General features: G+C 39.3%; 1 protein-coding gene across 5 annotated transcripts in view; it reads left to right on the plus strand.

Annotated features, from left to right (window-relative positions):
* The window catches only part of Egflam (EGF like, fibronectin type III and laminin G domains), a 167,922-nt gene that overhangs the window by 71,980 nt on the left and 71,481 nt on the right, over nucleotides 1-24,461 (plus strand). For 3 of the 5 annotated variants that reach the window (XM_004848597.4, XM_021261483.2, XM_021261482.2), the window contains 3 exons: nucleotides 621-738; nucleotides 2,080-2,215; nucleotides 17,360-17,526. In XM_004848597.4, coding sequence (XP_004848654.3) covers nucleotides 621-738; nucleotides 2,080-2,215; nucleotides 17,360-17,526 — 421 coding nt within the window. Of the gene's footprint in view, nucleotides 1-620; nucleotides 739-2,079; nucleotides 2,216-17,077; nucleotides 17,168-17,359; nucleotides 17,527-24,461 lie in introns of those variants that run through there. The other 2 variants (XM_087189309.1, XM_021261484.2) reach the window with 2 other exon arrangements.

Genomic DNA, 24,461 nt, shown 5'->3' on the forward strand with positions numbered 1-24,461 from the left:
GCCCTTCCCAAGAAATACTAGATCGGGTCCAGGAATTTGTTTTAAGAAAGCCTTTGTGGTGATTCTGAGGCTGTTTACATTTTTTCTTTCTTTATAATTATATGTTTATAATTCAAAATAAGTATATTCATCTTGGCGGTGGGGAATTAGTACAGGTACATATCATACCGTACTCATTTTTACTTCTAGTCCCTACTTTATAAGTACAAATTAAGATGTCAGTTTGAGACATAACTGGTCTCTGAGCATCTGAAGTCTGCTAATTGAAAGAAAAAATGTGGGATTCCTACCCTGGGGAGGATCCTCATCTGCATCCTAAAGTGTTATACTTTGATCAAGGAATTCAGAAGATAGGAGCAACAGTTGATAATGTGAATGAATCCACCTCTGTGGTAGTGTGTAGATTCCAATAAAGAGTGACCCTCCAGTCTTGGAAGATATGCTATATTGTTTTCCTTTCACAAATTTTAAAACTGGGCCAATCCTTTTAGCCAAAGCAAAACAATTTGTGTCCCAGGCAATTTCACAGGGACTTCAAGATGTAAATATTATAGAAATTGTACAGCTTTCTCAAACAGAGCTTGTGACCATTGGCACCTTTCTTGTTTGGTTGTTGACAGGAGGAAGTGATTGGAGATTTGAAGCCGGGCACTGAATATCGAGTGAGCATAGCAGCTTACAGCCAGACTGCCAAAGGGAGGCTTAGTTCTCCTCGGCACATTACCATTTTGTCCCAAGGTAATAGAGGTTCAAATTTATTAATAAGAAAATGACAGGCTGGTATTCATTCATACTTTCATTCAGTAAATATCAGTAGGGAATTACCATGTGCCGGACACTATGCTAGGCTCCAGAAACTTGAGGGTGATCAATGCAAGCACAGTGTTGAGTAGAGTCGAGACATGATCTATTTAGTGTGTAGTCACAGACTATAAGGTATACCCCCCACCCACCATGCTAAAGGAACCTACAGCCTAGGGAGATGAAAACTAAGTGGAGATCTGACAGGTGAGTAGGAATTAAGAAAGCAAGGAAGTGGAGAGAGCATCAGATTTAGCTGGGTGTGGTGGTACAGACCTACAATCCCAGTACTCTAGAAGCTGAGGGTGAGGCAGGAGGATGGCAAGTTAGACATCAGTTTGAGCAATTTAGGGACTTACCAAGACATTATGTCGAGATTTTAAAATTTTTAAAAGGGCTGAGGATGTAGCTCAATGCAAAGGCCCTGGGTTCAATCTTCAGTACAGAGAGAGAGAGAGAGAGAGAGAGAGAGAGAGAGAGAGAGAGAAACAGAGAGACAGAGACAGAGAGAGAGACAGAGAGAGAGACTTCAATTTATAGGCAGAAGGAATCCAACAAACGCTCATTGAAGTGGCACCATAGTGGACAACACTGGGGTACAAATGGGGTTGATGGCAGTCATTACTCAGAAGTACTCTTTGTGTAGGGTTAGGGAATAGTAAGCATCCCCAACCTGAATTACAATAAAATTCTTGGAAGGTGAGGAAAATCTTCTGGGTCTGAGCAAAAGTATGAACAAAAAAATGAGAGGTATGAAAATCTGGACATGAAGACAGTAAGAGGTCAGCGGGATGACAGCCACCTTTACAATGAAGGTGTGACCCCAAATCTCTTTGAATTGCTGTGTATTTTCATTATCATCAGGGGAAAACACAAGCACAAGAGTTGGAAAATAGGTGGTAGTAATGGTAAGCATTTAATTTTCCTTGTAGGTAAATATCAGTTCCAACATGCAGACGAAGATAAAAGGTTGTTAGGAGGTGGGGGTGTGAGGGAAGGGTCTGAGGGGAACACATCACGTGTGTGTCACATTCAGGGGAGCTCACTCCATTAGCTTTCCAGCTGAGGTGCTGGGAGGAGGACGGAAGACAAGCTTTCACTGACTCAAACCTTGTGTGGTGAATGCAGCTGTGACTTTGGGTGTTTGTTTGGTTTGGGTTTTGAAGTCCTTATGAACAGAGAGGTTTGGTTGTGAGAGGCACATGTTTTTTGTGTATTCAGCTTCTCCAGCAGCTGAGACAACCAGCCAAGTCTAGTTGTGTTTGTTGTCCTCCCTAGATCCCTGCCTGCCTCCAGCAGCACCCCAGCGACCTCATGTCCTTGTGGTTTCTGACTCCGGGGTGGCCCTCTCTTGGAAACCTGGAGAGAGTGAAGGAAGCTCCCCCATTCGGTACTATTCTGTGGAATTCATCAGGTAAGTGTGTGCACTGAATTTGGAGACCTCAGCTTTTCTCAAGGTGAACTAAGATGAGAGGGAGAGTCAACTTGAGGCCTCGGCCACATATGTGTTTAAGAGAGCCAATGGCTTGGGGGCCCGCATTTACACTTGGGCCAGCACTTGTCCCCACCCGTCTTTGGTGGCAGGTCATTTGGTAAACCTGTCCCTTCTCACCTCCTCTTCTTTATTTTTCTTCCCCATTGTTCTGAGCCCTGAAAACTCCTGAGGCACCATTACTGGTAACCTTCCCTACATTTCAAGCTTGAACTTTGTCTTTGTGGCTTTAAAACATTTTATCTGAAGTAAATATTTGATAATGACTTTTCTCTGGGAGAGGGAAACTTTAAGACAACAAACACAATGCATTGTTTCTTCTGCATCCATATTTCCTTGGGGCAAGTTTCTTGGTCTGATTTCAGCTTTTTTTTCTTATGTCTACCTCTCCAGTTCTTGTGATTCAGCTTGATAGAAGGGAGAAGAGTGATTAGAAGTTCTTAAGAACTTAGAGATGTAAAAACATTGATTCTAAATGTGCTGTGTAATTTTATTGAAAGGAAATAAGGAAGGGAGGCAGGAAGAGAGGGAGGGAAAAAGGGAGGGAGGGAGGGAATGAAGGCGGGAGGGAGGAGAAAGGTGTACAAAAGGAATTCCCAATCTAAGATCATTCCTCTGAACTGTGGTTGCAGTTTGATTTTGAAGTGAAGCAGTGGCTGATGAGTGAGCCTGAAAACAATGCATGTGGAGTTGGCATTCTCTGCATTAAAGATGATGGGGTTCATAGGAGGCTGCATTATGGATTTATAAAAAGTTTGGTGTAGCACCTCATTCCTGAGGCTCTCTGAAGCTGGGACAAAGGATCCTGGCAGGATCTGATTAGCTCTGCTTCTGTTGCCTGACTTCCTAGCCTTCTCCTTGGTGGTGGAAAACAAACCTGCATGTCTTCAGAACTGAACTGTACTAAGGCTTCTGAGTGCTTTTGAGTACACACCTTGTATCAGGCAGGATTTGTAGAAAGCTTAAAAGGAACAGAGGAGGCAGTAATGTACCAGCTCCTGGGGCTGTAAAGTCCAGTGGCAAATCTAAATTCAGGGAACCCTAGATCTGTGTCACCTTATCAGTCTGTCTCCATCCATCTCTCTTTCTTATTGATTAATTTTCAGATGGACTTTTCCAATAGGTGGCAAAATGTGGAGCAGACGCTCAAGACTTGCAGTGTGCTAGCTTAGCTTCCTGCTGGAATGAGAATAACTACTTCTCCATGGACCCCACAAAATCATGATATTCATTCTAATTAGCCAGGAATTGGTCCCTTTTCATTCTCTGAGTCAGTCACTCAGGCCAGGTGGGGAGAATTTGTGCATTGGTTAAAATCTGATCATATCGCAAGCTTTGAACTGATTGATGGGCTGTTCGGACCTTTAGTGTGTAGACTTAGTGTTCAAGAGGGTTGACTCCTCAAAGGAAAATTGTTATTGGAAAGGGGGCAAATGGATGCCAATCAAGGGAAGGGGAAGGAGAGAAATGGGAAGAGGAGAGGTGAGCGACGTCTACTACAAAGTCCCAGACCAATGTTCTTCCTCGGGGATAATCTGCAATCCCGTATTTGAACAGATCTGGTAGGCAAAGTCTGCAGTGTGCCTAGAAGAGAAAAAGCCCTAACCTGATTTCAGTATTTGTTAAATGTGCAACCCTGAAAGTTTCAAAACTTCAGCTTTCTCATCTGTAAAACTTGAGGGTAAAACTTAACATTCATAATTTACTTAAACAAGTAAATTAGACAACTCTGACAAAGCAAAAAAATGTAATACTTTAAAATTTTGAATAATGCACAGATTTTTTATCATAGACTAGCAGATCATCTGTGTATCCTCAGCAAAGATGGCAATTATCATTTATTATTAATTTTGTGCCCAAACATGTTTCTTTAAAACTTGCTTCTGTGTCTGGTATTATTGACAAATCCAGAAATGGCAGTTTCCTAACCTGTGTGCCCAGCTGAAAGTAGAAGATAAAAGCTTCAATGGGTTCAGAACCAGAAGACCTGGGAGAAAGTGCTGCTTCCTTTGCTCACCAGCCGCATGGCTCTGGGCAAGTCATCCTCCCTCCTGTGTCCCAGTTCTCAGAGCTTGAGTTTCCCTCAAAGCAGATTCTCAGACAAAGACGGAGTATAAGTAGTTTATTTTGAAACAAAAATGAGAGAATAGAGAGAGTGAAACAGGGAAAGAGTACATAGAAGGGACAGAAGAGTGTGTTATAGGTAATGGAGTCTTTGTTGGGGCCTTGATTCCACTGAGATCTCAAGCATCGCTCAGGCTTGAGGGTGGGTGTGGGCGGCAGGAGGTGAGTCTGAACTCTCACAGAATGGTCACAGCACAGCTGCTGCTGAAATCAGAGGTGAGACAAAGGGAAGTGAGATGGGGTCCAGGACCACTGTCCCCAAACTCCCAATTGCAAAACATGGACAGTAACTTCTCTCGACTTATAATGTGTGGTTAGGAGGATCCAATGAGATCACGTATGAGAAGAATCGATGTACACATTTAAAACCTGCAAAGTGTAAGCTACACACGGGCATTATGTACCTGTATTTAATAATCATAATTCCTTCTAGCAAAAATACGTTTTAATATTTAGAACTATTCCTAACATCTGAGGGCTTCAATGCTCAAATTCATATATATATATATTTTTTTTTAATTTTTTTTAAATTATACCTCATTCTTACAAACTGTTAATCCTTTTAAATATGCATATAGGGCTGGGGATTTAGCTCAGTGGCGCCACACCTGCCTTGCAAGCGCAAGGTCTGAGTTCAATCTCTGTACCAATAAATAAATAAATAAATATACATACCTTGACAAGGTACCTTCACAATGCCCTGGAATGCTAGCTTCAAGTGTAGAGTTCATGGACTCCTTGGTGTTCCAGATGGAACATGGTTGTACGGGGAAAGCCAGTCCCTGTGACAGTTCTTGTACTAGGAATTCTGCATCTGTTGCTACTAGAATGTACAGTTGCAGTCCAGTTATTTCATCTCAAAACTTCCATATTATCCTCATCAGTACCATCAGGTAAAGGCAGCCCTCACTGTGATTATCACTCAGTCTTTGCAGCACATTTGTGCACAGTAGGCATTGCATATGTGTTTATTTCCTTCCCACCATACCATTTTCCTTTTACAAAAGAGAAAACTCTGACTCAACCACTGGAGTTACTTTGCCACAGTCAAACAACTCATTAGGCATAGAATTAAAATTAGAATTTAATTTTTCTGTCTTCCAGCCCAGTGCTTTTTTATTTTGTCATGAAACTCCATGTGCCTTCATGTCTGTGATCCAGTGTCAGAGACAAAGGCAGGGACACAGCCCACCCGGAAACCGGCAGGCAGAGGGAAGAGGAAGCCTCCTCTCGGGCTGCTCTTGCTGTTCTAAGAAACGCCTCTGTGACTTATTGCTACATTTAATGTTGGGGTGCAGAATAAATCCATCCATAGATATGGCAGAGCCTATCCCATTTCAAGTGAGTGCTTGAGGATGTGTGTTTGGAGAGTGCTTTCCTGGGCTCTGTATAGAAATTGCATTTATACAGTGTGTGCCATGACCTGAATGTTTGTGTCCCTCTTTCCCCAGATTTGTGTGTTGAGGTCCTAACTCCTGAGATGATGATGTTAGGAGACTGGGGCCTCTGTGAGGCCATTAGCTCATGAGGTGGAGCCCTCATGGGTGGGATTAGTGGTCTTATAAAAGAGGCCTGAGAGGTTTCACCTACCTCCCTGCCATGTAAGTACACAGTAAGACAGTGCCATCTGTGAACTAGAAATAAGACCTTCCAGAATCAGGCCCTCACCAGAAACCAAATCTACTGGCACTTGATCTTGGACTTGCCAGCCTCCAGAACTGTAAGAAATTTCTCTTGTTGATGAACAATGGGAGAATTCTTCAAAAATCTCTCCCAAAGTTGGCTCATTAGGTTCTTTGGCAAGAGTAGATTTTTAAATATTTTTAAGCACCATAGAGGAGATTTGAAGAGGCAATTTTTAAGCAAGCCTACAGGCTGTAACACATTTTGTAATGTTTTTGAAACTCAACTGCTTTTTTAAAACAGAAAAGCCATGCATTTGAAGAGAATATTTCTTTTTCTCAAGTGATACTGAAAAGTTCTTTGTGGGCAGCAATGCTCAGTGTTTATTAGAATAAGAACCAAGCATAAATATAGCTACCTATGTTTTGAAATATTTTGGCTATAAATATCTGAGAAATCTCCCTTCCTCTGCCTAAGAATTTCCCTGGAGTAAGTGCTTTTCTCATAAGCAGAAATATATACTATGTGGCAATGAAAACCAAAGGCCTGGAAAAATGTCCCTCATCACTGATGTTCCACTTGGGGTGCCATGCCCCACATATGTGATCCATGGGGTTGGCTAGAAGTGAAAAATAGTTTTCATTTCACTTACATAGTTTTTTGTAGGTATCGCATGATTAGTTAAAACTGCTCTGGAGTTTTGCATTGCCAACTGCTGGAAAGGGCAGATTAAAGCTTTCAATGACTTTCTAATGAAAAGTTCGCTACTAACTTATCTTGGGTACGTATGATAATCCAAAATACAGGATTTCTGGGTACATTTTAGGAACAAAGAACAAGAAATGTTGATCTCTAAATCTCATACTAGACATTTTTACTAACAAATGAAAGGGAGTAATAATTCCCTTCTTAACCCTTTCACATATTTCTGCCTAAATAATTCCCTGGTCCCTTGCAGGTGCCTTCCATAATAAGACTTGAAAAATTCACCTTCATACAGGGCTGTTTCTAGGCAGATTGCAGCTGATTGCTGGTCTCACTTGAGAAATCTCAAGATCATACAATCGGTGGGTATTCAAAATGGTTGTTCACAAATTGATATTTTTGTCAAAAGTCATCTGTCTTTCTATCCATCACAAATTCTTCCTTTAGCTGTAAGTAACAAGTGAATTCAATTAATTACCTCTCAAGGAGTGAGGCTGCAAAGGCAGTTACTGATATAAAGATCAAGTCTGGGATTCAGCAAGGAAACTGAATGAATTCTGGATTTCCTTGAATGGTTATAAAAATGGTATGATTTGTATTATGGTCAGGGTCAAAAGCTCTGAAGCTTAATCTAGAGAATGTCAATGACTAGCAAGTGACCTTGAGTGAGTTTCTTAACCCTGTAAGCCTAACTTCCCTCAGCCATAAGATGCAGATGATAATAGTGGCTACCTAAGAAGGGTCTCAAAGATAGAAAGATTCCAGTATAGCACTTAGAGGAGTGTCTTGCAGGGGATTTTTTTTTAGGCTGGTTCTTTTACTTTGAGGCACTTGAAAATGTATTACTTATTTTTAAGTAGATTATTTAAAAAGCATTAGCCACAAGTGGCTAAATGAAACCTTTATCACTAATATCACTAATTGGTCACAATGGTAACCAACCTCTTACATTAACAATGTAGAAATACAAACCAGATGGGACTCAACATGGATTTGCACCTAGACACCCTCTTCATTCCCATTGGAAGTTATTTATTTCTATTATTTTCTCATCATGAAAGGCACATCAGTAGATGGGAATGCTTCAGATAACCTAAATATGTGCTGCTGACTCGAAAGTGCCTGCTATGAATTTATTCCATGTGGAAGGAAAACTTGAATTTTATAGCTCTTCATAAGTGAATTGCCAACTTTCTTGATAGCACCTTACTAAAATATATAGCAACAGTTGGACAAATGACAGCAATATTTAAGAGTAATATAGCTCTGTGTTGGTTTTCTAACCCTCAAAATTTAGAATTGAAAATATTTAAATTTTTAAAAATTAAATTAAAGAAATTAAATTAAAATTGAAAATATTTAAAAATTTGGAATTGGAATTTAGAGGTGTTGGGGATTGAACCCAGGGCCTTTGTGCTTGCTAGCAAGTACTCTATCACTGAGCTACATCCCTATCCCTAAAGAATCATTCTTAAATGATTAGTTAATTTAAGGAGAATTAGAGAGAAAATAAAAAACATTTCCTCGCTCTTTTCAAGAAGGAGTTTAGGAAGTTTTGATATTCAGTCACAAGCCTTCCTTACTGCCAGCAACAGAATTAAAAATGAGCAAGAATGGGCTTGCCTGCATGTTAGCTGAGATTCCATGTTACCAAGTGGTACTTCATAAAGAGAAGAATTCCTTTTTCTTTAGTTTCAAAATTGAAAATCTCAGAAGTGCCTTCCAGGCAGATTCCTGGTCCCAGAAATTCTGGCAGCTGTCAAGTCCAGGCTCCAGTGGAAGGGCTGTTCTGCAAGTGTTTGCAAAAGTCTGACCTACAGTTCTACAAATGGATTCCTGAAAGCGTCAATCGCTACTACTGTGAGAATTCCTAATATAATTCCTGGTCAGATTGTTGGGAGTTGACATAAATTGAATTCTTGTGAAGCACTTTTGGGAGACATTTGTAAACTGTAAATAAAAAGCATGCTCTCTTATTGCCCTACCTGGGACAGATTGACTGTGGAGTTTATCATTACCCCATTCTATCCATCTGTTTGTCATTTGGTTGGGTTAAACCAAAACATAAATAAATGTAAAGAGGCTGGAAGGTGAAGGTTAAATCTTTTTTTTTTTTTTAATGTGACTCCTTACTGGTTTTGGAGTTCGTTTCAGTGAAGAACAGATCCTGCATAAAACCAGGCTGCACAATTGACAGACAACTGGAGGCTCTTCTGAGGGTGATGTTATCTCTCACCTCTGTCCTGTTTTCCCTGGATAATGGATGGGATCATGCCTCTTCCCTTAGAGCAGAATGCTTAACCTGTACTCTGTAGATCCCCAAAAGTTCCCTGGATAGAACACAAGGAGTCTGTGCACGCAGCTGGAAAATAATTATCAGCAACTGAAACTTAGCATTTTCTTCATAAATCGATGCAGACAGGAAACCACAGTGGTATTAGTAATTCTTATGATTTGTCACCATTAGGAGGATAGGTCTTTTCTTATCCATCACAATTGTTGCACATATAACAAAGTACCAGTTATGTTTACCACTACATTGAAAATAACACAGTGATTTAAATTCATTAGTAGGTTTTGCTATTTCATGTTATTAAAGAAGTATATATATGACTATCAATTTATTATTCTGATAATTGTTTTTAATATGATTCATTTCCTTTGTGATATTTTTTCACTTTCTACATGTGAAAACATTCTTAAAAGAGGTTTATGGGCGTCATCAGACTGTCCCAGTGACACAAGAAGATTAAAGACTGTTGTTTTAGTCAGGGGTTGGCAAACTTTTCCCAAAGGATCAGATAGTAACCATTTTTTGTTCGGCCAGGTATGTGAACTCTGTCTCAATACTTCCCTCTGCTATTATAGTTTAAAAGCAGCAAAGGACAATACCTGGACAATTGGATGCACTTGTGATCCATTAAAAGTTGACAAACATTGCCAGCTGGTTGAAATTTGCCAACCCCTGGGGTTAGGGCACCATGTTATTCCTAGGGTTAAATTCTGAAAATATTTTCAATTCAGCTCACCCACTCTTTATTGCATACCCACTATGAGCACACAAACATGTATATATTGAGTATCTTACATATACAAATCATGTGCAAGGGATTGAGGGATGAGTAAACTATATCCTCAACCCTTGGACAGCTGAGCAGAGAGTGCAGGTTAGCATAGACTAGAGTAGTGGATACTATAGCAAAGGTGGGGATAGGGCCCTGGAGGAATACGTATTTGACATCTGAATTTGTTTTTTAAATTTTTAAAACTTTCACGTGGACACACAAAAGTTGTACATATTTATTAGTGACCCAGTTCTGAGGGAGTTTGAGAAGGCTTCTTAGAGTAGCTAAGAAGGATACATCAGAGATTACTGAGCAGACAAGAAGGGAGGAAGCAACAAGAAAGGCTGAGGCTAGAAGAAGCCACTCAAAGCAATGGTTTGGAGGCAAGAAGAAAAAGGCTCTTGGAATTGCTTAGGAAGCCCAGAGCTATGTGTGGTGAGAGATGGGTAAGCAAGAGTTAGACCGAAAAAGGCATTATAAAAGAACTTGTGTTTATCCTGAAGAGAATAGGGAGCTGCAGAAAGTTTGAAGAGGAAAGGGACTGAAGGTGTTTGCATTTTTGAAAGATCATGCAGAGATCTCGAGGAACATAGAGATGAATAAGACAAAATGCTATTCTTAATGAATTTATAGACTAGTAGGGAAAACAGAAATGTAAAGTTACAATAGAAGGTGATGTAATCTGTGCAAGAGCAGTATTGGGTTCAAGGCATGGAACAGTTCAGACGAGATTTTTATTAACTCTGTTTCTGAGATGATGGGATAATATGAGACCAAGAAGTCATTGAATAATCCACGGTCCTTCAGAAAATATGTACATCGTGGAATGATGGATCACATTCAGAAAGCATTATACTGTGGAATGCTAGGTTTGATGTTGAGGGAAAGCGGCCACATATATCTGGTTGTACTACGCTTAGACCTTTAGTCCACTCCCTCCCCGGCCAGCATGGTGGCCTCCTCTGTCAAGGCCATTCTGCAATATTCCCTGGAGGACAGCTTTCTGCTCCAACAAATTCCATTCTCAAAAGTTTTTCCTATCATAATTTAACCACTTTTAGCCCAGTTTCCTAGTTAATGTCTGTAACATGCCTTGAACTTCATTTTTTCCCTCAGCTTCAAGAACAGGGGTTCTCTTGTGGGTGATGACTCAACAAAAGCCAGTGAAATTGTGTGAGAGGATCCTGGCCGAGAGTTTTTATAAAAGAGAAATAGAATAGAACTGAAAGATTACCAGAGGCTGTATGTTACATACAATAAAAATAAGAATTACTTTGTAAAACTTGGGTTTCAGTTGTGTGTGTGCATGTATATACAAGGGTGATCAAAATATACAATGAATTGTTAAATCTTACAAAAAATATATTACACCAAAAGACACATTGCTATTAACTCCCCTCAAAACATTGCCCTTCACTTTGAGCACACTTATCCCATTGTTCTTGCCAGTTTCTGAAGCAATTCTAGAAGTCCTCTTTCATGAAGGTCTTCACGAGGTGTGATCAAAAATACATTGAATGCTGCTGCTGAGTGCCATCCAACAGAAACATAGGCTCAGAAAGACATTATAGTGTGTTCTCATCCACCTTATTCAATGACTCCGGAACCATGTGACTTCTGGCTCTTCTGCAAAGTCAAAATGGCCATAAATGTTAAACACTGACTCAATTCAAGACATCGAAGCAGCCGTGACACCACAACTAAAGACACAAAAGGGGTCTTCAGAAATGCTTCAGAAAGAGGCAAGAATGATGAGATAAATAGGAGGAGTATTTTGAAGGCAGTTGACAGCAATGTGTCTTTTATTGTAATAAATTATATTTTAGTTTAAATATCTAGTATTTTCATTAATATTTGTGATGTTTACTGTATTACAATGTCTAATATCTATCTTTCTATGAATCATGCAAAAACATTGCTCTGGATCAATGTGGATTGAGATCAGAGACACTGAGCTAAATCTAAACTCAAAGTCTGATTAGGAAGTCACTCATGACCTCAGCTTTCCTGATTGATGGCCAACAATCTCTGGTTAGGTAAGACCATTGGTGCAAAGCTCATCCAGTCCAAGGCAGTTGGCATCATTTTTGACTATTCTTAATTGACATCAAAATGTTTACTTTATAATGTGCTGCCATCGGCTTCTCTGTAAGGAACCATTTTGCCTTCTGCTCCAATATGGAAGACCAAGAAGATGCCTACATTATCCTCATTTGATGCACAGTCTGTTTCTTATTTAAAGACAGTGGCCTATGCTCACTATATCTTCCCCACCCAAACTAAGCAGTGCCAACACTTCAAATTCTACTTCAAACAGGGATCTGGAGCACTTTCTGCCAAGTGATTAATATAGAACACCTCTTTCCTCTCCTATGGTCCCTGAGCTTTTTTAACAGTAGCCGGTCCACTGAATTTGTGTTGAGTTTGTGATTACTTTTAAAGTTTAGATTCATGACCCTCCCACATAGGTTCTTGCACTTGCGAGGCAGGCGGCAGAACCACTAAGCTAAATCCCTGGCCCCTTCGCACATTCTTATTTGCCTGTTTACCCCCTTTGAACCTTTCTAAGATATGTGTGTACTCCAGGTGGGCTAATAACTTAGAAATGACTGTCAAGTGATGGTCATTAAATATTTTCAACATTTATTTAGAGGCAGAACATCTAGGAAAAAGTTGGCCTTTCTAATTTTCTCACAAGATTTTCAGTAAAGTCTTTCAGTGTGTTTTGGAGTCTGATTTGTGGGGGGGATTTTGAATTTGAGTCCATCTTGAGAAGAACCTTGGAGACTGACAAGCGTCTATGTGGTTTGCACACAAGTATGCATGTACCTCCGGTAAAGTGAGAGGGTACCTATAGACTTGCCCATTCATTTATTTTAAAAGTCCTTCACAAATACTGTTGGGTTTGTTGGGGAGAGTTAAAGTCTGTTAAGTCAGTTAAAGTCAGAAATTATATTTTTAAAATGATATATAATACTTTAAACACTATTTTTAAATGAATTCTATAAACGTACATCAATTCACCACTCTATTAATGTAGGGCCATAGTCTTTTCTTTAGATGTGGGCCCATGAATGAGGTGCACCATTAATACTCATGCAAAAACCCACTTAGAAGGTCTCACCTGTACTTACTACAGATAGTTTTTTTTCAATCAAACCAGAATCATAAAGTCATTTGCAAAGGAGGGTGCAGAACCCTAAAATTTGATAATCTTTCCCCATTCTTTTACAATTGTCTTGCTTTCAGTTAGTTCAGTGGCATTTTTAAAGTAGTTCAGCTTTTTCAAATCTCTCAAAAACAACATAGCTGTTACTCATTTTCATGTTCACATTTCACTGTTTTACATAATATTAAATAACAAACACAGAAGTCATAAACAGGTTTGGGGATAACCACAGTAGACTCTTAATAAGCCAGTTGTTCAGTTGGTAGGAACAAATGTAGAACATCAGTTAATGTGGCAAGCTGGTGACACAGAAGTTAGTAAGGAAAGCCCTGAGTATGTGTTTATGCCTAAAGGTACGTATACTTATTTACCCACTACAGTGATGGCTAATGTTTTTAGGTGTTATACCTATCTTTGGCATGGATTAAATGATCCTTCATATCAGAGACCCATACTATTTTACTCTCTTTGGTCAACCCACTTCATATTTAGCAAGTAGTTGACACTTAATACGTTCATACCACACACAGCTGATACTGCGTGAATCTGTCCTCCACCCAGGGATTCTCAGTTCCTTTTCAGTTATACAAATTCAAATACAGTCAAATCCTAGTTTAGGCTCTTCCTGGTCCTCATAGTCTTACTTGAGGATTTCAGTTCATGTAGCCATTCAAATACAGCTTTTGAAATTTGCTATTTTACTGTGGTTTCTTACTGGTTCTTCTGTCTTCTATTATTGCACTCATCCTTCGATGTGTTGTTATACTGTTGACTCCGTGACAATGAGCTGTGTTTATATTTCCTAGGAGCCTCCCAGAATATAACTTCTGTGGTGTATGCCTGCTTGATAATCATTAATCATTTGCTAATTGACTAGTTCAAGGCATCCACCTGCTGGATTTGATGATACCAAGAAAAATGGTTGTACCCTAGGGTTTAGATTGGCAAAGGGCAAGGTAGTCATAATACTACAAGAAGGGGAATAAAACAGAAAGATATACTGCCTAGTGGTTCTGTGCGTTTGGATAAATACTTTCCTTCTGTGTCCATGTGCATAGAATGAAGATTAACATAGATCAGTGGCTCTTAAAGCTTTGGGGATCATGATTATCTTTGAGACTCTGATAAAAGCTCAAGAGACTTTACTTAGAAAAATGAAGTAAACTTGCAGTTTCTGGAAGTTCTCAGATGTGGATCAAATGATCACTAAGATTCAACCCAGTCCTGAAAACCAGGCTGTATCCTACCATCGCTAAATGCTAAGTGCTTCTTCCCATCAAAATTAACCAGAGAGTGTACCTTGATTACTTAAATTGACTAAATGGATTTTGAGTAGCCATTGCAGACTCGTGATAAATTCCCTCCCCATTCTAAGATGTAGGATGCCTGACCCAACCCTATCCCTCAACTGTAATTGGAAAAATGCTTGAAGTGTGCATCCTGCTGGTGGCTGTCCATCTCTACCTGGGATGGCCGCACATTCTGTCATTCCCTGACCCAGCCCTTTTCATTGTTGAGAAGGTGCCAGGATAGTGTTGCTATGGTGATTTTTACTGACAACTTTGTAGTTAGGATGAAATTATTTTCCTGAGTCCAAGATAAAGCTATTGCGGAAGATGTTTTAAAACAATATTTTTGCCTTGTTATCTCTCTCACAGCCTCATGTTTGCACTTTTAAATCTCAAGAGACTCTAAAAGCATTCAAATGGAAAACTCATGACAGGATTAGGGGCAAAATGTTAAAGGTTTTGAACTGGTATTCAAGCTACATAAACTCTCCTCTCTTATTCTATATAATGAAATTAAATGTTAATGATGTCAATCTCCTATTTGCTGAAAATAGTTTTCTTTCTGCATTAAATGAACAACAAATACAAAAACTTATTTTTTTTCCTGTAATTTTGTACATGAAGATTGTTGAAGATATCTGCAGATAGCCCTGGGTAAACAGCAGCACGTTCTGAGAACAGATATGGGTTATTTTCCTCTATAAATATGACAAGGGAAGCTTAGCAAAGGATAAACAGAGCATTCTATGGAAAGATCACATCTTTCCTTACTTTACTTTTAGGTATCCCCCGTGGCTTTCCTCTATGAAGTGATTTTGTTCTAATATGAGTTTGTAAATGTGTTTCCTGTGGCTCACAGAGGTTTTCCCTTTGAAGATAAACTTTGTTTACATGAGAAGCCCATCTTTAGGCTTTAGGGAAAGAGTATGAGGAAAGAGAAAGCAGCCTCATCCCCCCACCCCGCGGACATGCCCCATGAGCTCTCTTTTTTCCAGAGCATGAATTCCTATGAGGCACAGCCCAGAAAACTTCTCAGTCTGGTGACCCTGAGGAAGCATCTGTTTACTGGGATTTCAATAATTTCTCCCAATGAAAACTTAGGCAAGCACATATTAAAGAAATCTGTGGTTCAATCAGGCACCTGTTTTTAGCATAACAGGTTTTATTTCCTTGCTAAGTTGTTCATAAAGGACAAACACAGGCTTCCTGCATTCCTCTAAATACTCTACTTAAACAGAGGTGTTTAACAATGGAGCAACTGAAAGGCATCCAGGAAGCAAGGTAAAGGAGGGAGAATACCCCCCCCACCAATTACCCTAGTTTTTATCTAATATCAAGGATATTCTTAATCTAATCTCATCCCATCAACCCCAGTTAGCCATTCCATTTCTCAGCTATGTGACTTTGGACAGGCCCTTATTTTTTTTCTCTGTATTAAAACAACAGCAATGAGGTGGGCCTTAATATTAGTAACTACTGAATATGTTAGTTTTCAAAAGAAAAATTCTTTATACTTTGGTTTTTGTTGTTGTTTTGGTACCGGGGATTGAACTCCGGTCCTTGTGCCTGCATAGCAGGCGGCGAAACCACTGAGCTAAATCCCTGGCCCAATTTTTTGTGCTTTGAAAGCACTTAAAAGTGGTCATTGTGGGCCGGGGATTTAACTCAGTGGTTCCGCTGCCTGCCTCGCAAGTGTAAGGACCCCAGTTCAATCCCCGGTACCAAAAAAAAAAGTGATCCTGTGATTAGTTATGAACACAAACTCTCTGATCATGCCATTCACACTGTCTCTCAGCTATGTACCAACATTTCCAACTTTCGTCTTGCAGTTCTTATTACCCACAATTCTCTTCTCCCCTCCCCCACTCCCATATAGAGCAGTGCTAGCCTGCAGATGAAATGCAAGCCTGTTTGTAAAGCTATGTTTTCTCATAGTGGCATCAAAAAGGTAAGAAGTGAAATTAATCTTAGTAAACTGTTGTCGCCTGGATTCTAAAGTATTATCAGTAAAACAGGTATCCAGTGTGAAAATTGTCAATGAGATGTCTTTCTTTTTTCCTTTAAAATCCAGTGTACGTTTTTTTTTTTGTTTTTTTTTTTCAGTGTATGTTTTATATTTATAGTACATCTTTGGACAGAGGAGCCACATTTCTGTGCTGGCTAGCCTTGTGGGGCTGAGGTAGTGTATGCGGGGAGCACATATGGGGGATGCAGGCAGCTGTGGGTTCCCAGTGGGTAAGACCTTTAGATAATGGTTTATACATGTGGAGTGTTTACAGTGAGGTGCCAGGCACTATACTGAGGATGTGCCTCGTTTAATCTTATGGCAGTCCTCTTACATAGGTACCTTTATTATTCCCATTTTACAGATGGAAAAACAGATCTAAGAAAGCTAAGTAGTACCTAGTAATTAACAGAGCTGGGATTTGAACCTGGCTCTGTCCGACTGCAGAGCTTTCACTCTTCCCCTCTTGCCTTCTAGGTAGAAGCCCTAAATGAAAGTCTGCTTCTCTTTAGGATCCTAGGAAGGATATGTGAAAACTCAGCAGTTTGGCACAGATATGTAATTTGTTAAGTGTGAGAATGTCCACGAACACATTCTTCTTGGGCTTTCCCATGGCAGTTTGTACAGTTACTCACCCTGTAAAACTTATATTTGTTTATTTGTGAACAGATTGTGAATAGATGGAGTCTGTGCTCCCCTGACCTCTGTGGATGGGACTGCCAAGGAGAGGCTTGCTTATGAAACATCTGGAAAGCACAGTCCTTGAAAATGAACTCTCCTGTGTGGGGGCTCATCATGGTCAAGGCTGTGAAAGGAAAACTGGATGGTCTCTAAACAGTGCTCAAAACTAGCCCTAAAAATGATCTACTTGCTTTCATAGGCAGGGATTTACAGGTGATGACCAATGATTTAAATTCAGGACTACTTTGAGATAGGAAATGTTTTTATTTGAGATAGGAAATGTTTTTCATTTTTATGAATATTGCTTCCAGAGTTCAAATGCTGTTCACACAGCTAGCTAGCTTCCTTTCCCCATGGTATTTCTCTACTACTACTTCTTCCTTTCTTTCTTTTTAATCAATAAAGGCCAGATTTTGAGAAGAATTGGACCTTAATCCAAGAGCATTTCCAGATGGACACCATCATCATCAAGGGCCTTGTTCCAGATACCAACTACCAGTTTGCTGTGAGGGCTGTGAACCCCCATGGCCCCAGTCCACGAAGCCAGCCCAGTGACACTGTCCGAACCCTGAGTGAGTACTGGGCCCCTGCAGGGGGACCTGTGAAGAGGCCCTGAAGCCAGGCTGCTGCCTGAGGGGCTGAAGGCTTCCCTGGGGTTTCTTCCTGTACTGTGGACAGCAGCCAGGGAAGGGACCATCCTCCAGCTTTCCCAGCCCTTTGGAAGTTACAAACTCTCACAGAGACGGGCTACTTCTATGTCTGGGAGGTCAGCAGAATTTATTTTTGCATTATCCTTGGGGAGTTTGAGGTCAGTTTTCTTTCTCGATCATAGGACAGACCACATGGCAAAATGTTGTACAGTCTCTTCTCATACCCTTTTCATCTTTCGAGAAAAATGAACTCATTTTAGAACCACGGGAGAAAAACTAAGGAGTCCAGACTCTTGAGGGTTAGTGTTCACTTAGATCACTGTGCTTTAAGTAACATCTGGCTTCTCTGAATGAGTCGGGAGATATCCAGAAGTCGTTGGAGGGCTAACATGGAGTTTGGGAATGTAGCTGATGGTCTAAGTTCTCATGGTAGCTCTCTAGAGACCTAGAGGAAGCTTAGGCCGCTGTTTATCAAATCAACCTAGAATCTTCTGAAAGGCAGACTCGGTCTCTAGTTTGACGTTATTACATAATAACTGTCACATGAGGTCAAGGAGCACATTTCCATTTGAAGGGCTGGGACCACCTTGCCAAGTGCGCAACAGCTTAGAAATCTTTGTATTTGGGATGTGAGGTACCATTTACAGAAATTTAGAACCCTGTGTAGTGAGGAGATTTCAGAAATGAGATGGCAGAGCTTTTCTTGTTTGAAGACTAATGTTTTCAGTTTGGCCCATGAATATTTCCAAAACAGCCCTTTCTTTTTTTTTAAGTTCAAAGCACTTTCTTTAATATATTGGCACTATTATTCTTTTTTCCCAATCACTTCTTTTTTTATGATTTTTTTTCTAAGTTCTTTTATTGGTACATTTTAGGTATATAATTCGTTTACATTTATCATTGAGTGCTTGTACCTGTACATGATGTATCTTGGTTCTTATTTTTTCATTTTATTGGTAATGTATATGTATTTTTTTATATTCATCATAGGTAATTTGTACCTGTACATGATATATCTTGCTTCTTCTTCTTTTCCAATTCCCCTCCCGTTCCTTCATTCCTCTTCCCTTCCTTACTTACAAAAGCTTTGTTTCCATTTTTTCCTTCAATTCTCTATTCCCTTCCTTATTTTCCTCCTTCCCCTACCCTTGTTCCCCTTCTCATTTGAACATTTTCTTCCCATTTCCCAATATCTGTTATGCATTTTGGTCCTTATTTACACATTCTGTTTCTCACATCAGAGAAACAATATGATATTTAAATATGTGTGTCCGATTTATTTTACTTAAGAGTATGGTCTTACAGTGACCATTTACCTATAAATGCCTGAAGTTTATCCTTCTTTATGGCAGAGTAGTACTCGATTGTATAAAAAATCCACATCTTCTTTATCCATTCATCAGTTGATGGGCATTTGGGCTGTTTCCAAGATTTAGCTATTACAAATTATGCCACTATAAACATAGGTGTGTATATATCACTGTGGTCTGATGCTTTCAATTCTTTTGGGAAGATACGGAGAATACCTCTGAAGGAACCTTTCCTTACAAAACATACACAGTGCCAACTTCCAAGGCCAATGCTATTTCCAGTATAGAGATTTACCAGGTTCCACAAGTCCTAGAAACTTTGGCTCTTCTGAAAATCCTCACCCTATAATCTTGAAATCTCCTCTTTTCAAGTTAAATTGTTTGGTGTATGGTGAGTCCACATTTCCAGAAACACACACACATACACACACACACACACAAACACGTACACAAACTCCCTCTAATGACAATCAGCCAGCAATTGTTTCCCTATTTTTCAGAAACTGAGAAGTTAAACTCCCGGGCATGAGCCAAGGGACGAAGCTCCTTCCTAGAAGAAATGTTAGTGATTCTACTTCAAAGGGAAACTTCCTTCAGTTCTGACTAAATGGAACATATCATACTCAGTGGAACTTTGTGATATATTGCAAAAAAGTGTGGGGGAGAGCTAGGGGTTGACTGTACTTTGAAGCACTCTATCTTTTTGCATTGCACACTGGGCTGGCACACTGTGTTGTGTGGCCCACCCTCCCCCGTGACATTAAGCCCCTCTGCTTCCGCCTTGTAAGCTACTGCATGTTCACCTTGTCTCCCAGTGTCCTTTCATCTACGGAATTAAGAAAGAAGATGAGATATAACTTCTTTTTCTGATTTTCACTTCTGATGTGACTGTGGAGACAAGTCAGGGGAGGATGGGAGTGGGTGGGAGCATCCTTGTAATTTTTCATTTATAACTGAACACTAGTCTGGTCTTGGAATTTCTGATTATTGTTTCCCCAATGCTGAATCCTACTTTTGTGGATTAAGCAGGATCAAGTGTGCAAAAGTGCTTTATAGATATGTAACATTTTATTATAAATGGTCTCCTACATAAAGTAAAATTTTTATAATTTCAAAGTAATTGTGCGCAAGGGAGGTGGACAAAGCCAAGCTAATTCCATGAAAACTGTCAATCACAAGTTATTTTTAAATAAATACAGTTTTGCTACTTTTTAGGTGTATGGTTATGCAAAAATAAGATGAGTGGAATTTACTAGATGATCTATTTCACAAAATACACAAGAATGTGCTCTAATTGGTATTTCAATTATGGTTTTCTCTTAATCACTTCTACTATTTTAGAAAACCTTTTATTCTGGTATTCATTCATATTTCTTACCTTGGTATTGGTTTCAGACTATGATTTTCTTCCAAAACACATTTTTTCACATATAAAATTACATAAAAACCAAACACTATCTGACTCATAATAAACTTGAATATCAGAGCTATGGGAGAGAAAGCCTCTATGAGCTAGGCATTGTGCTAAGCACTTTACCTACACGATTCATTTAACCAACAGAAAAATGTTGTGCTGGAGGAATTGTATTCTCCTTTTACAGATTAAAAAAATTAAGTCTTTGAAAGTTTCCACATTCTCCATGACTGATAATTATAAAGGCAGGATTTGAAGTTGGGTTTGGCTGACTGCAAAGCTACTTCCGTGAGTGAGATTCAAACTAAGAGTGTCATGATCCTTGTAATGCAAAGGAGCGTGAAACTGGTTGAGGTCAACAGTGAAATGAAGGACTAGGGACAATCCTGTAGAATCCATGGGCTAAGGAGGCTCTGGGAGCATAGAATAAACCTCCTTAAAGTTCTTTTCTTTCTTTTTTTTCTTTTACAACTTGTGACTTATATACATGCAGTTAAACTGTGTAAGCATATGTGGGGGCTGACAGTCAACCCATCTGCATCATGCAGCCCTGGGAGTCTCCAGTCCACAATCTTCATGGTTGGACTCACCCCAAGCCAGTTAAATATTTTGACCATCACCCTAAATGCGTTTGTGAGCCCAGCAGTTCATCTTGGTGAACTTTCCTATTCTGACTGCTGCCTCTTCTCCTCACTACGTAAGTGTTTGATTCCATGTCCAGTTTGCATCCTGGACAGGCAGCTTCAGAACAGAAAGTTCAAGGAGACCCATGAAGCTGATGGACCAATGGAGACCTTACCTTCCATCCAACACCTGCCACTATTGTCCATCCCTTTTTTATTCTAGGTATGAATTCACCCTGTTGTAAGACAGATAGTGCTTTGGCCCTACTATCTAGGGAAGTATTTACTTCCCACTGGGCTCATTAATACCAGACCCTGTTCATAACTTCACACCTGCCTCATGGAGCAGTTGGAAGGTCTTTTTTTTAAATTTTATTTTATTGATACATTTTAGGTATACAATATAGTGACATTCATCATTGGAAATTTGCACCTTTACATAATCTCTCTTGGTTCTTATTTTTTCCCATTGCCCTGCCCTCCCTTCAACCCATTAATCCCTCCTTATTTACAAAGACTTGGTTTCCATTTTTTCATTTTCTCATATTAATTCCATTTCCTTCTTTCTTTTCCCCACCCCTCTCACTTCACCTTCTCCTTTGACCCTTTTCTTCCTATTTCACATTATCTATTATACCTTTTACACTTTATTAACACTTTCAGTTTCTCACACTAGAGAAACTATTTGGTATTTACACATGTGTGTCCTATTTATTTCATTTAAGAGTATCATCTCAAAGTGCATCCATTTAGCTATAAATGTCTCTAATCTTTCATTTTTTATGGCAGAGTAGTACTCCATTTTATTTAAAAAATTACGTTTTCTTGATCCAGTCTCCAGTTGATGGGCATTTGTGCTGTTCCCAAGTTTTAGCTACTACAAACTGTGCTGCTATGAACATGGGTGCAGATATATCACTGTGGTATGATCCTTTTAATTCTTTAGGGAAGATACCCAGCAGGGGAATAGCTGGGTCAAATGAGATTTCCAGTCCTAGTTCTTTGAGGTATCTCCATACTGATTTCCACAGTGGTTGCACCAGTCTACACTCCCACCAGCAGTGGAGCAGGGTTCCTCTTTCCCCACAGCCCCACCAGCATTTGTTATTGGTTGATTTCAAGATAACAGCCATTCTTTCTGGGGTGAGGTGGAATCTCATACTTGTTTTCATTTGCATTTCTCTAATGACCAGTGATGTTGAACATTTTTTTCATATGTTTATTTGCTATTTCTACTTCTTTGTCTGAGAAATGTCTGTTCATTTCAAATGCCCATTTTTAGATTGGGTCTTTAAATTTTGGAGGATTTTTTGAAGTTCTTTATCGATTCTAGATAATAGACCTTTGTCCAAGGAACAGCAGGTGAAAAATTTTCCCACATTGTGGGTTGTCTCTTCACACTGTTGGTGGTTTCTCTTGCTGTGCAGAAGCTTTTTAGTAAGAAGAGATCCCACTTGTTGATTGTTTGTGCTAGTTCATGGGCAACTGAGGTTTTGTTCATAAAATCTTTTCGTACACCAATGACTTCCAGAGTTCTACCTAACCTCTGTTCCAGCCAGTTCAGCATTTCTGTTTTAATATTTAAATCTTTAATCCATTTCAATTTTAGTTTAGTGCATGGTGAGAGATATAGGTCTAGTTTTAAGCTTTGGCAAGTTGAAACCCAGTTTTTCCAGCACCATTTATTAAAGAGGCTATCTTTCCTCCAGTGAGAGTATTTGGCTCCTTTGTCAAAGATGAGGTGGCTGAGTGTCTCGAATTGTTTCTGAATCTTCTCATCTATTCCACTGGTCCTCAGGTTTGTATCTTTGCCAGTACCATGCTGTTTTTATCACAATAGATTTGCAGTATAGTTTCAAGTTGGGAGTTTTAATATACCCTGCCATGTCTCTGTTACCTATAATTGCTTTTGCTATTCTGGGTCTTTTCTTGTTCCAAATGAATTTTTGGATGGTTTTCTCAAGTTCTCCGAAGTATGCTGCTGGGATTTCAACTGAGATTGGATTGAATCCCAGGTTTGGAAGTATGGTCATTTTCACTAGGTTGATCCTTCCTACTCAAGAGCAGGGAATGTCTTTCCATTTTCTGATGTCATCTTCAATCTCTCTTTTCAGAGTGCTGTACTTTTCAGAGAAGCTGAAAAGTATATTGATTTCTTTTGTTAGGTTGATTCCTAGGCATTTCAGTTTTTTGGATGCTATTGTGAAAGAAATTGTTTGCCCTATTTCTCTCAGTGAGTCTGTTGTCTGTGTAGAGGAAAACTATTGATTTTTGTGTGTTGACCTTGTATCCAGCTACTTTCCTGAATTTGATTATTAAGTCTAGAAGACTTTTGGTGGAGTTCTTGAGGTCTTCTATATAAAGTATCATGTCATTTGCAAATAATGACAATTTGACTTCATTTCCTATTTTTATTCCTTTTTTTTCTTTCTCTTTTCTAATTGCTGTGGCTAATGTTTCTAAAACTATATTGAACAGGAGTGGTGATAATGGACATCCTTGCTTTGTTCCTGATTTTAGTGTGAAGGATTTGAGTTTTTGATCATTCAGTATGATGTTGGCTGTTGGTTTTTCATAAATGGCTTTTATCAGTTTGAGGTAGAGACCATCTATTCCAATTTTTTGGAGGTTTGTTTTTTATCATGCATGTTTGTTGGATTTTGTCAAATGCTTTTTCTGCATCTATTGAGATGATCATATGGTTTTTGCCCTTGGCTCTATTGATACAGTGTATTGCCTTTATTGATTTGCATATGTTGAACCATCCCTGCATCCCTGGGATGAATCCCACTTGGTAAGGGTGTATGATCTTCTTGATGATCTTCTGCATTCTATTTTGCAGTATCTTATTAAGGATTTTTGCATCTATGTTCATTAGTGAGATTGGCCTATAGTTCTCTTTTTCAGTTGGGTCTTTCTCTGCTTTGGGGATCAATGTGATGCTTGCTTCCCAGAATGAATTTGGGAGTATTGCTTCCCTTTCAATTTCATTGAAGAGTTTAAACAGTAGTGGCAGTAGTTGCTCTCTAGTCTTATAGAATTCAGTGGTGAAGCCATCAGGACCCAGGCTTTTCTTAGTTGGTAAGTTTTTAATTATGTTTTCAATTTCATTGATTGATATTGGGCCATTTAGAATTTTTAGGTCTTCTTCGTTCAACTTTGATAATTCGTATGTATCTAGGAATCTGTCCATTGCTTCGGTGTTTTCCATCTTATTGGCGTATAGGTTCTCGAAGTAGGTATTGATGATCCTCTGGATTTCTGCTGAGTCTGTTGTAATTCACCCTATTCATTCTTAATTGCATGGATTTGGGCCTTTTCTTTCCTTTTTCTGATAAGGTTGGCTAAGGTTTTGTCAATTTTGTTGATTCTTTCAAAGAACCAACTCTTGGCTTCATTGATTTTTTGTTTCATTCTCTTAGTCTCCATTGCATTGATTTCTGCTCAGATCTTTATAATTTCCTCCCTTGTATGAGGTTTGGGTTTGTCCTGCTCTTCTTTTTCTAGAAG

Source organism: Heterocephalus glaber, unplaced genomic scaffold (assembly GCF_053883595.1).
Source record: "Heterocephalus glaber isolate CG9 unplaced genomic scaffold, H.glaber_assembly_v1.0 deba00001538, whole genome shotgun sequence".
In the NCBI taxonomy this organism is placed as follows: Eukaryota; Metazoa; Chordata; class Mammalia; order Rodentia; family Bathyergidae; genus Heterocephalus; species Heterocephalus glaber.